The 12,492-nt window shown below is 45.3% G+C and overlaps 2 protein-coding genes across 4 annotated transcripts in view; one reads left to right on the top strand and one right to left on the bottom strand.

Moving 5' to 3' along the window:
- The window catches only part of DOCK1 (dedicator of cytokinesis 1), a 542,476-nt gene that overhangs the window by 200,073 nt on the left and 329,911 nt on the right, over positions 1 to 12,492 (top strand). The gene's annotated exons all lie outside the window — the stretch shown is intronic.
- INSYN2A (inhibitory synaptic factor 2A) overlaps positions 5,040 to 12,492 on the bottom strand; it is a 51,752-nt gene continuing 44,299 nt past the window's right edge. Inside the window, exon 3 of the mRNA XM_003419713.4 lies at positions 5,040 to 7,694. Within this exon, the coding sequence (XP_003419761.2) occupies positions 7,511 to 7,694 (184 nt within the window). The 3' untranslated portion in view covers positions 5,040 to 7,510. The remainder of the gene's footprint in view (positions 7,695 to 12,492) is intronic.

Here is a 12,492-nt window from a genome sequence, read left to right as displayed (position 1 = left end):
GGAGATTTAGGTCTTAAGCTGCCTCCTACCAATTCCAACATCTCCAGTCTCTAAAAGGACTTAAAAATTCCTTTGAATTTCTTTTGTAAAACCAACTAGGCTATCATGGGAGGAACCTCAAAAAAATAAATATTCTGAGTAAGCTTTAATTATTTAACGAGCAATGACACATCAAGATGACGTCCGCAAGGGTATTCACCATTTAAAATGGGAGCTGTTTAGAAGGCTCTTTCAGTCACCCACCAACTGTGGGTTGCCTTCGTGGTGCCAGCAAGGTAGTCAGATTGAAATGCACCCTTTTTGGTGTGCTTCACCTTGCTCTCATGATGCGCACTGGATGTAGATTTATGCATTAAATTTTTAATGTCACTGTTGTTGCTCTGAGAATGTAGATGAGAGGAGGATCAGGGGAAAAAAGTATCCCTGACAAGGTAGATGAAAAACTTAATCCGTGGACCTTTTAGATTGTAGGAAAAAGAGCAGAAAACAGTTTACAGATTTGGTTATGCCATAGCAGTCTTTCATGCCATAGCGATTTCAGTCTTTATGTCCAACTCACTTTTGCATAAATGTAGTGGAAATGGCATAACTATGAATCATCTTAAAAGTTCTAAGTAATCACTGAAAATGGATTTAGAAAAAAGTGAAAGTGGTTGGAAAAAAACACTTTTGCATAAATAGGCTTCACTTAATTTATTCCATGATACTGTTAATAGTAATACTGGAATTGTGACCCCTCTCTCCATTAAAAAAAAAAAAAATTTTTCTCTCCATTAGAAGATATTAATTAATTGGGCCCGCTGATGTGGCCAGACAGTTTCCACTTGTCTATTGATGTATGGGATGGAGAACTGGGGACCATCACCTGTAATTAGATACATTGTGATATACTGCTAAGTATCGGCTTCCCTTTTATTTGTACCTACGGTATTTTATAAAGATTCCATTATGCAGTTGGTTGTATATTATTTTAGTTCACTTTATACTTCGCAACATTATATTTAAAATGGGCTCCCTGAGTGCATCTCATGCATAGGATAAAAATCCACCGTGATCCTAAGTATTAGACTTTTTTTTTTTTTTTTAAGAAATAAAAGTCCTTTTGGCAATTATAGAATTGTAGGTCACATGGATGCCTGAAACAGGTGTCCGACGGGAGCCTTGTGCTGACTTTGCCGCAGTATTAAAAGGTCATCTTGCTCTTCTCCTGTAGCCTGACGCTGTAGAACAACTGAGTGAGATACTTAGGCTTGTGTTAAGAGCGATTTCAGATTTTTGTTTTTCTTTTCCTGCTTGAGAGTCTTTCCAGACTCTCAGCGTTAGGAGGTATTCTTCGTCATCATGTATGTTTGTGCACAGGTGGTTATGTGGGGCTGTGTGCTCCTGTCTTGTGGGCAGGTGCCCCACTGGCCTGTGGTGTGTGGACTGGAACTGGCAACATGTGAGTCAGTGCTGGGCTGGAAGCGGACAGATGGGTAACACGTCCTTCCTTCTCCTATGCTACTTGCTGCTGCTGCTGCTGCTGCTGCTGCTGCTGCTTTTAAATGATTGGATTTATACTCTGCTAATGGGGCCTTTAAAAACGTAATCGAGTGGGAAGGACTTTTAAAGATTTTCCCCCATGGCCTGGATACACACCAGAAGCCTAGAAATTACTAATTTGCTAAAATGGAAGTCTGAGCCTCCTCTCAGACAAGGCACCCTAGGAAGATTCACAGAAGCAGGCACAGGGCAGGGCTTCCCCACTTATTCTTGTGGTCACTGAAGCCCCTCCGCTCACTGGTTCTGAGGGAGTTTTCGTGTTTCCTCTCTGAACACTGGCTGTGGGGTAGGTTTCTGATGGAGGCTTGTGTTCCAGGGCCAACAGCATCGTTGGCGGGAAGGTGCCATGGTTGAAAACTGGAGATTCTTGGAGCCAGGGTGATTTACAAGAACCTGACAGGCTTCTTCATTTGGCAAACAGTATAATAGAAGTGGTATCCCAGTGAATAGGGCCTTTTTACCAAGCCATAACCACATCTTTTCCAAAGACATTATGTCTCCTTACCAGACTGCTCCTTCTGAGATGTTTATTCTGATGGAGTGTAAGTAGGAGTGTTCTAAACAGATGCTATTTTCAAATCTTCATTTGCAATAGAAAATAATAGGTTATGCATGTTTCAAATGGACAGTGTCAGAGGATCTTTAACTGTGTTGTTTTGTAATAAGATCTACTTACAAACACATGCTTTTAGAAGATCTGCCTCACACGTGTGCAGGTGTGAGCAGCGATGGCTTTGTCATTTCCTTCTCAGCTTGACCCCACAGTTTTCCCTGCCTTCCGTATATCCCTGTAGCCCTGATATTTTTTTTAAGGTTGGTCCCAGCTGAGGGTTTACTGCCCAAGGAAGAAAAAACAAAACACATAAGTGCCTGGTTAGAAGTGCCTGGTTAGAAAATTCTCTGTGATTCTTGTATGCTCCCACTTACCTGCAAAGGTGTCTTAGATAAAGGATTGAGTCACTGAGCAGGTAGTGTGCCACTCACACATGACCTGGTCATCCACCAAAATGTATGGTATGCATTGTGGCATGATCAGGAAAACACAACAAAACAGCTGCTATCGAGCCAGCTCCAACTCATGACGACCCCAGGTATGTGAGAGTAGAACTGTGCTCCATCAATGTAGAACACGTGCTTCAGTGCCTGATATTTTGGAAGTAGACTGCCAGGCCTTTCTTCCAAAGCACCTCTGGGTGGACTTGAACCTCCAACCTTTTGGTTAGGAGCCAAGCTTAACAGTTTGCACCACCTGGGGACTCCATAGTGTGATTCGTTAAACACTGATTCACCAAATGGAATACTATTTCTCATCTTTGCATCATATAACTCCTGGTAAATAAATTAGGCATATATGTAGCCCAGACCCAGCATGCCAGTCACAGGGTTTTTGTTGACAGAAGATGCATCAGTGTGGGAGGCAGCTGCTGTGACCCTCGGGTGACACAGGCCAGTGAAACGCCTCACTTAGCAGTCACCTGCAGCTTCACTTGCTGATAAAGATGCTCCCCAAGAGCCGATCCACCAGTGGCCTTGGTAAACGTGCTGTGCACTGCAAACAGCGTGGGACACCTGTGTTCACAGCCCATTTGTTGTTTTTTTGTTCTTGTTCTCTTCTATGAAAAGAAAAAAGCAGAACTCCTCTAGTTTGTGGCGTGTCCTCTCATTTTAATCAGGGGCTCTGCATTTGAATTATGGCTCCCTGAGATGATCTGCCAAGGATAACCGTGCTGCAGGGGAATCCTAATCGCTTCTGCTTTGGGTAACTGAATTCAGGCACCTGGTGCCTGCTCCTGGACTCTGACACTATTTGTGGCTTATATAGTCTAGCCACACCTCAGGTCGCCATGGCGACAGACAACCTGGTAGAATGCAGGGAACTTCTACCAACCTCCTAAGCCCTTTCTAACACAGCAGGGTTTTCCCACACCTTGCCCACCTCCCTTTTTTCCCTTCCCAGGGTGCAGGAGAAGGGTCCGCGATCGAGAGGGCAGGTGCTGAGGCCCCGGGACTTCTGCCCCAGAGACCGTGGTCCACATGGCCAATGTTGGGCAGCAGAGTGACGCTTGTTGTCGCTAGCTGTTTACCAGAGAATGAGGACCTTGGGCAGCACCCCGTAGGTGGCTCCCCAGTGGTTACCGAATGTGACTTGAATATTCTTCTGACTCTTCTGGGTGGTGCCCTGTTTCTTCCTCCCCAGTGAGCACAAACCCTGGGCTCCATCCCTTCTTTCCCTGGAGGAACGTGGAGAGGAGCAGGAGCCCCCATCTGAGCCACAGGGCTCCCCCCTTGCAAGTGGACCTGACTGTTGGGGTGACCAGAAAGGGGTGGTGACCTTCTTTACGCAGGCCAGCCTGCCCATGGGGAAGGGGGTGCGTTGGTTTCTGAGGGGTGATGTAAGAAAGCACTGCAACCGTGGGGCTTAGAACAGCAGAAGTTTGTTGTCTCCAGTTTGGGAGGGTAGAAATCTGAATTCAGGGTGTCGGTAGGGCCATGCTCTCTCTGAAGGCTCTGGGGAGGATCCTTGCTTGCCTCTTCCAGCTTCTGGTGGCTCCAGCCGTTTTTTTGGCTTGTGGCTGCATCACTCCAGCTCTGCCTCTGTCATCACTTGGCCTTCTCCCCTGCCTGTCCCTCTTCTGTTCTTAAAGGATGGCATCGTAAAGACTTTAGGGCCCATCCTCGTGACCTCATCTTCGGTGAACTAATTACATCTGCAGTGACTCTTTCCAAACAAGGTCATGTAACAAGTACTGGTGATGAGGACTTGAGGTTATCTTTTTGGGAGACACAATTCAGCCCATAATGGGGGTCAGTATCGGGCTGGTTTCAGCAGGAGAGACAAGTGCCAGGGGGTCTGTTTTCCACCCAAAACCAAAACCAAACCCACTGCAGTCGATTCCAACTCATTGTGACCCTATGTGTTACAGAGTAGAACTGCCACATAGGGTTTTCTTGGCTGTAATCTTTATGGAAGCAGATCTCCAGGCCTTTCTTCCATGGTACTGCTAGGTGGGTTTGAAACAACAAGCTTTAGGTTAGCTGAACGCAAACCATTTGCACCACACGTAGGGACCTGTTGTCCACTCAGGAACCTATCTTCCACCCAGGCAAGGGTAAAAGAAAGGAAGGAGGTGGCCAGTCTCTGGGGCTGGGGACCAGTTTGATGATGATCTGGAGAGAAGCTGCCTCTATTGGACCATTGGAGAATCTGCCCTGGAAGCAGCAATGAGGCAGGTGTCTCCTCTGACATCTTGAAAAATGAGGTTGCAGTTAGGCAGACCCTGCTATGCACCTGCAGGTGACTTGTGCTTCTTACACAAGCTCCCCGACCTCCTGGTGGCTGTGGTCCCCCACCCCTACCCTGGGGTGCATGGCCTGGCAAGCCGAGCACACACCGGGTTCCAGCCATACCAGCTGGGCAGCCTTCTGCAGTGGTCTCAGCCCCGAAGACCCTGTGGTGTTCCTTTCTGCCCAAATCGTCTTCTTTTATTATTGTTTTCTTACATCCTTTTATTTCTCTGAATTATCGAGGTCATGCAATAAGGGACACAAAACGCTACCTTTGATTTTTTTTTTATTTAAAAATTAATAAAGAACTTAGTGACAAGTATAATAATTTAATCTCTATATGTAATGCCAGGTGTACATCTACACATGAAGGAACACTGCACGTTTTACCTTGGTTTTGGATCCACATTTTTTACTTAACTCTTTCTAAGAGAAGAATCACCTGCTAGTGACACAATGCAGTTAAGATACAGAGTGCTTTTGAAAAAAAAATTTTTTTTCCTTTTAGGTGTAATATTCTTTTTAAAGAGAAAGTCGTGTATTTTCAGTGTTTCCTTTTTGACTTTAAAAATTATTATTATTATTATTTTGGTTTTGATTACTTTGAAAGAGGAGCATAATTTCGTTTTACTATTGGTATGGTGTCCCCGTGCGTAGAAAGGTGTACAATCCTAATTAGAAAGCTGCTAACACCCTTCTTTCAATTCACCGAGATCACTGGGATTCTTAAAACATAAGGAGGGATAAATCGTTGCAAACATTTTTTTAACTTAGTTAAAAACAGTAGAAAATACCTGAAACACAGTTTTAAATGTTTTGTCTACATTGTAACAGTTGCACTTCCTTCACCTATGGAATCAACTTCCTCATCCTTAACTCTTGCACGAAAGATACTTCTCAGTCCTGTCGACTGATACTCAAGGATTGGCGCCCTCGTATGGCGCAACCACCAAGGATGTTTTCTTATGAAAGCGTACATCTACAGTATAGTTTGAATAACCCCTGAAGAATGCTTACAATGATTTGCTCCTCTGTTTTTTCCAAGTTCAATTCTGATTGCTGACCCCTAGGTCCTGGTAGAATTCAAACACTTAGAACGAAAATGGACTAGCTGTTGAGTCAGGAGGAACATGTACGGCAAGAACTAGCTCAAATCTGAAAAATGCACATTGAGGCCCATTCACCTAGGGGAGCCACTAATTTTTTTGGCATCTAATCAATGAGTTGTACACGTCAGCACTGGATTAGACACAAAACTGCTGGACAGAAACTTGAAGACTAGGTGTCCTTGTATGTTCACAAACTATTCAAAATTGAAGTTGTACAAAAAAAGGCAACATAAGAGTCATACTTACTATTATGAAAAGCAAAAACTTGATAGACAGAGCCATCAGTAGACCAGGGACTTTGGATTTCTATAAAAAGAGACTTGCAAAGGTGCAAAGGAATGAGTGAAAAAATAAAGGAACTAAGATTTACAGTGCAATGTGTAATCAAGAGAGAATTCTAAGTGTCACTGTTTATTTAAAAAATACCTAAAAACATTTGATTCACAGCTTTCCCCTACGAATGTCGTTTAGTACAACTTATGAGTAGGTTATTGGTAGGTGACATTGAGTATGTTCTTTTGTAGCAGCTAAACTAAACACATTGTTACTCGTTGAGAGGCCTGGGTCTTCAAGAGTTGTTACACACCGTGACGAATTATATAAAAACGTCTGGCTGAACTTACAGTGGTGTACCATGTCTCCAAAGATTGAGCCACAGAAACGCTTCCTGCGGTGGCACAGAGCGCTCGCAATTTATTGGTAACGGGGTTATCTGTTGTGTATCTCTATGTGTGTTTTCCAATTCTTGACAGAATTTATCATTTGGCCTTTGGGTGCCAGAAGATTAAAAATGAGATCTAAGAAAGCTTAGCGTTCCATAGCTCTGACCCTGTCCACCTGCAGTGATTAAAGGCATGTCCTGATGGTAGGGGACTCTTGGCTGCTGGCCGTTTGGAAAATGAACAGTAAACATGTCGTAGGTCTGGAAATGAAGAGGATGCTGAATTTGAGGTGTCACGGTGACATGGAGATGTGGTCACTTGGCTTAGCGCTACAGCACATGAAGGCAAATATACATATTGTCACATTTGAGAGATTATTCATGGTCTCCGACCACATGAAAAATTGTGCTTTCTCCAGAATTTGATGTGCTGAAAACCGCACTCACCCCCTGCTTATTTGCAAAACTAAACGTAAAAATGAAGTCCGTTGCAAACATAAGGCTTGCTTTTTCTTCTCATTTAAAAAATAAAATAAAGGCTTGAAAATAACTGTGAGTTTCAGCTGTGTGTAGAGTGACAGCCTGTCCTTCTGCAGGTTGATAATATGATACTTGCAGGTCTGGGGAGAGGGGAATAGAGTTTTTACTCGTCGTCTTTGATTACGTAAGTTTCATTTCCAGTTTTACATCCTACGCCAGCGAACTGCAAAGAACAGCTGGCAAGGTATGGGTGTGCTACCTTGCTTCTGTGAATTATCTGTTGGTTACAAAGACCTTTTTGGTACGCAGGGTAAGAACATGGTGCTGGCCAAGGCAGCACCACAGTTCACTCAATCCTATTCATCTCGGAAAAGGATTTACTTCACTTCGGTGGGTTTTAAAGACGGCCTTTAGACTCCAAACACTCGGAGTTTCAAAGGAACCAGAGTTTCCATCTTCCATGCTTTTTAGATTCAGTTTTGGATTTTTGCTTGGGAGTGGAGGAGTAAGTCTCCTGAGAATAAGGCGAAGGTGCAACCTGAGTTTCCTCAATAGGATGGAGTTTCCTCAGAACTGGTTGGAGTTTGTCTTCTTGCTGCTTAAAATCTAGCTCCACACTGCAAAGAAAAGAAAGTGAAGAACTCAGTGCTTGATCCTTCATATGTAAAGATCCTATTTAGTGACAACAAAACTTTGGTGAAATCCTACCAGGCTAATTGTAGCTGACACTGAGTTTGTTCAGTGTCATTCCCATTAGGTTTGTAACATGATTTTATGGTTTAGTATTAAGCCATAATATGGTTTAGCTCTATGTCACTGCCACATATTTCAAATAAGTTCTTTGTCTTTTGAAAAAATGCCTCACTTGCTTTCAACCTCTGAATTCTTATCAATGCACACAGTCACGCCAAAGTATATAGGGTACTTGCTAAAAGAAGTGAAATGTGAGTAACCCTATTGTTTGTCCATAGACCTCACACATGGCTTAAAGAAGTAAAATAGAAAACCGAAAGTATAAGTGTTCAAGGGTCATCGTAGTGCACATATGCCAAAGTAGAAACCAGTAGGTACATGGGAAGCTCTTTTCCTGTTTAACTTTCACAAGATCAGAGAAATCTATCTCACCTGAAACCATCGTGAAATGAAATGACCTTGGCTTATATTCTCCTTGCAAAATCTTACTGGCCTGAGACCCTGGTAAAAAAAGACCCTGGTAGGAACTTAAATATCTAGCACTTTGGAAATAGTGCATTTATTGAGTGAACACTATTGAATGTTATTCAGTCATTATCAAAGACAGTTATTGTCATGTGAAAATGACACAACATTGTAATTACCTCACTGAAGCCACAGGGTGCAAACACATAGCTGTGTGGAAGAACGTAAGTCAGTGGTGATAATACTTGTGATAAAAAAAAAAAAAAAGCTGTTACCTTCGAGTCGATTCCGACTCACAGCCCCCTGTAGGACAGAGTAGAACTGCCCCATAGGGTCTCCAAGGAGCAGCTGGTAGATTCGAACTGCCCACCTTGTGGTTACCAGCCAAGCTCTTTACCACTGTTCTGTGACAGAATGATGGTATTGAAGGTGATTTTAAAAATAATACACCATTTCATTTAAATTTCTCTGAAGAAGGATATTAACTTGCTTAGAATCCTCCCTTCTCTTAATGGCTTTGACAAGGACCAACGCTGGTCCCGCTAACTCTTACAGAGTCCTAACAGGTCCCCTTGGCACTTGGGCAGGACCATGGGCCCACAGTCCTTTCTCTGTGATGATTCCAGCATGGATGAGCCTTCACGCCCTTGCTGCCTACGCTGCTGGTGCCCCGATGATCTGGGCCTGGGGCTGTGCATCAGCCAGACCCCCGAGAATTCTGCTCGGCCTCCTTCCACGTCTGGCCTGGATGGCAGACTAAACGTCAGTAGATTTCAGTGAAGGATCAGCGATGATGATGATACCTGCACTGCTTACGTTTTATGACAGTGCACCTGTAAACCATTTCTAAACATGAAATCCTGTTGCTTTAGAGAGCCGTTAATCCTGGCCAAATTTTGACATTTTGGAAAGACAAAACAGTCAAGCAGTATTATCTAGAGTTTTAAAAACAAGTTCAAGACCTATCTAATGGACCATTCTATATTTTAAATCCACTGTCCCATTTTTCTTATTGTCCAGGACTGTAATATTGCTAAAAAATTTTAAAAAATGGCCAAGAAAGTTTATGGCTAGTTACTCCTTGCTACCAACACAAGAGTTATTTTTCCTCCATTTCAAAGGGCCCCTATGATTTATGCTGCAGTTTACAGGAAGCAGCATCACATCCCCTCTTAAGGAAAATTCTGGAAAGTGCACATCTAAGGACATAAGCATTTATGGAACGGGAGTCTCATGTCTCTTAAATGCGGTAGAAAAAACATAGGGTTTCCATTCCGCCTTTTTCACTTGACATCAGGGTGTGATGGTCACAGGAAGGGTAAGTCCCCTACCCGCTTAGAGATTCAGTTTCCTTTGCTTAAGGAGAGATAAGCACGCGTGCCTTGGCTAGCTCACTCAGCTGTGGTAAAGACAGTGAGAGAGGTTTCTAAACAATAGATACCATTCAGATATCACTTGATCCTTCACTTGTTGTCTGTTGGCTGTTGAAGCCCCATTGAGCACAGTTTCACTCTGCACACACGGGGTATCCATGAGTTGGAGCCAACCAGAAGACAGCTAACAACAACAATTAAGAATACTCCAACTTAGACATTTTACCAGGAAAACAAGACCCTTTCAAATGAGTTTCTGAGCTGTTGTAATATCCAGTGTGGTATTTTAGGTACAAAAGAGCAAGCTTCCCAGTGTGCTTGGTGAATATCGAAAACTTACTTTCCAGACCATAACCATTGCAGCAGTCCCAGATGGGTTTTGAGTTATTAGAACTGAGAGAGGGTGCTAGCATTTCTTCGGTTCACGGTACAATCCTGGGTACCTATAATTATTGAATTCCCATTAAGCAACTACATTGGGAATCCTGTTATTAAGTAATTTATCACACCGCAGAACCATGTAATCACAGAGTAATCTAATCTGAGTTCTTGTTAACAAAATGGCTCGACTTTATCTGTCAAGTTGAATCCTCTCTGGCTTCCACCATTGTGCTGCCCTGGGAAGCTGCACCCCAGAGCAGGTGCCTCAGTGGGGAGACAGTGTGTGTGTCAGGGCTGCCGCTGGGGGGTGGATGCCTACCCGGCCGGCTGGGCTACCTGGGGTGCTGCTCAACCCTCCCCATCCAAGTTCCGTACTGGTCCCCCTCCCCTGGATATGGAGTGATGCCTGGGGACCAGCTGAGTAAACTGTGGAGGGGGGTGCACTTATGTTGCTCTGCATGCTGCTTTCAGCTGGGGGAACCTTCTTTTCACAGAGGGAACACGTTCAGCTGTGGGTTTGAGTCTGAAGCGGACAGCTGGCCTGAGAGGGCAGTATCAGAAGGTTAATAGTCTGGCTGACAGCAAAGGCCACTTAGTCTGAGTAGCCAGAAAGCAACACCTGCTGTCTTGGTTGGAGGAGGGGACTTGGCCAAGCCACTGGTCCCCTGGGGGCTGGTGTACTTTCTGGGTACACATCTCCCTCCCTGGTCCAGACGAGAGTCATCCAGACAGGGCCTGGGAGGCTGGCTGCCTGGTGGAGTGGAGGCAGCTCATACTTTGGGGTTTACTGATTTCAAAGCGACACCGATGGGGACCGGCATCCGGCACACTGCCCGGCAGACAGTGTGGTGAGGGTGATTGCTGCCCTGAGCCCACAGCTGCTTCTGTTGCTAGCGTCTTCGTGGCCATTCCTTTCCCCAGTGCTGGGCATGGCTGCTCACTTCTTGTCCTGCTGTCCCCTGGGTAGGCATTACCTCCTTGTTCTCTAGCCATCTGAAAGATCTGCCGTCACTGGTCCTCTGTTGTTTCCTTCTCTGCAGTAATCACAGATAATTACTTTTTTGTTTCCTATTTTTTTGGTCTCTGTCTTCTAGACTGTAAGGGCCATGAGCAGGGAAGAACACTGTCCTGTTCATCCTTCTGTTCCCACCATCTAAAGCACGGGCCGAATCATGGGCACCAATAAACCATGGCCGTGGAGTCAACTCCGAATTATGGCGACCGCACGTGCACCCCAAGTAGAGCTCTGCGCCATAGGCTTTTCAGCCGCTCATTTTTCAGAAGTAGATCTCAAGTCTTTTTCCGAGGTGGACTCAAACCTCCAACCCTTTTGTTACTAGCCGATCGCTTAGCTGTTGGCCCTGCCCAGGGAATCCTGACTCATGGCGGTACCTAAGCATTATTTACTGAGTTGGTGGGTGATAACAGAGCCTTTGAGGACAGATTCTACCTCGGCTTTAGTTCTGGTGCCCTGACTGTTGGTTTTTCCAATCATATTGTTGTTGCCTCCCGTTTTTTCTCCTACAAGGAGTGCCCTCTTGCTATGGAGAAATAGGGCCTCTCACGGAGGCAACATCCTGGGGGCCGCTCAGCAAACGTGCACCAGGACCTTCCCTAGATTGAGCCTAGCTCCTGCGCCCCTCCACCATGCCCCACTCCCGACCCTCTGCTTTGTGGAAGTCTGCAGTGAGCCTCAGTAGGACCAGAGGGCTAGCAGGGGGCACTAGCGAGTGGCCAGTGGCTCCTATTGTTTGGACAGGGAAGCTGGAGTATTTTGGCTCTGTGTTCACCTTTCCTGTGGGTGGAGGAGAGCCCTGGTTTCCTTCCTGATTTTGCTCCATGTGCCTTCAAGGGCAGCGTGTCCCCCATCTCCCACTGTGAGCAGTTACAGCCCAGAGGCTCACCCCTAGACGAGATGTCTGTCTGTCCTACAGAATGATGGGGGCATTTGTCTTCCACATCTGAACGTTAGATCTCCTGGTCTTTGAGGACGAGACTGAGGTTCTCACAGTTCCCCTGCAGCCTTAAGGGACCAGCAGCACACCTAGGTAGGTACCTCTTGGTGGGCTGCCACTCTCCAGCCTTGGGCTCAGGTATTTGTGATGTGTCATCAAGGGCATCTGGACCTGGCACACTCAGCCTGAAGTGCTTATTCCTCAGGAGGATAAGCAACCTGGAAAAAGCCCTGAGTCTGGGGTTTCAAGGGGTGAGTCTGCATGGGCTGGACAGAGGCCCATTACCTGTGCTAGGTGTTTTCTCCTTTAACCTTCAGACTGGCAGGTGGGACAGCAAAGTCCCAGGCTGCAGAGGGGTTTCTAAGCATGCATGTAAAACCCTGGGCACTATCGTCGTGACCTTCACATTGCCCTTACCCTTGCATGCACCCCCTCCGCCCCCGACAACCGCACAATCCAACAAAACACTGTGCTAAGGAATCCCGGTGACCCTGAGTGGCTTTGTCACCTGTGCCATTACAAGTTGTTTGCCACACGATATGTGATTT

This window comes from Loxodonta africana, chromosome 16 (genome assembly GCF_030014295.1).
Source record: "Loxodonta africana isolate mLoxAfr1 chromosome 16, mLoxAfr1.hap2, whole genome shotgun sequence".
NCBI lineage: Eukaryota > Metazoa > Chordata > Mammalia > Proboscidea > Elephantidae > Loxodonta > Loxodonta africana.
The sequence above is the reverse complement of the archived record's forward strand: the minus strand, read 5'-3'. Positions and strand labels throughout refer to the sequence as shown.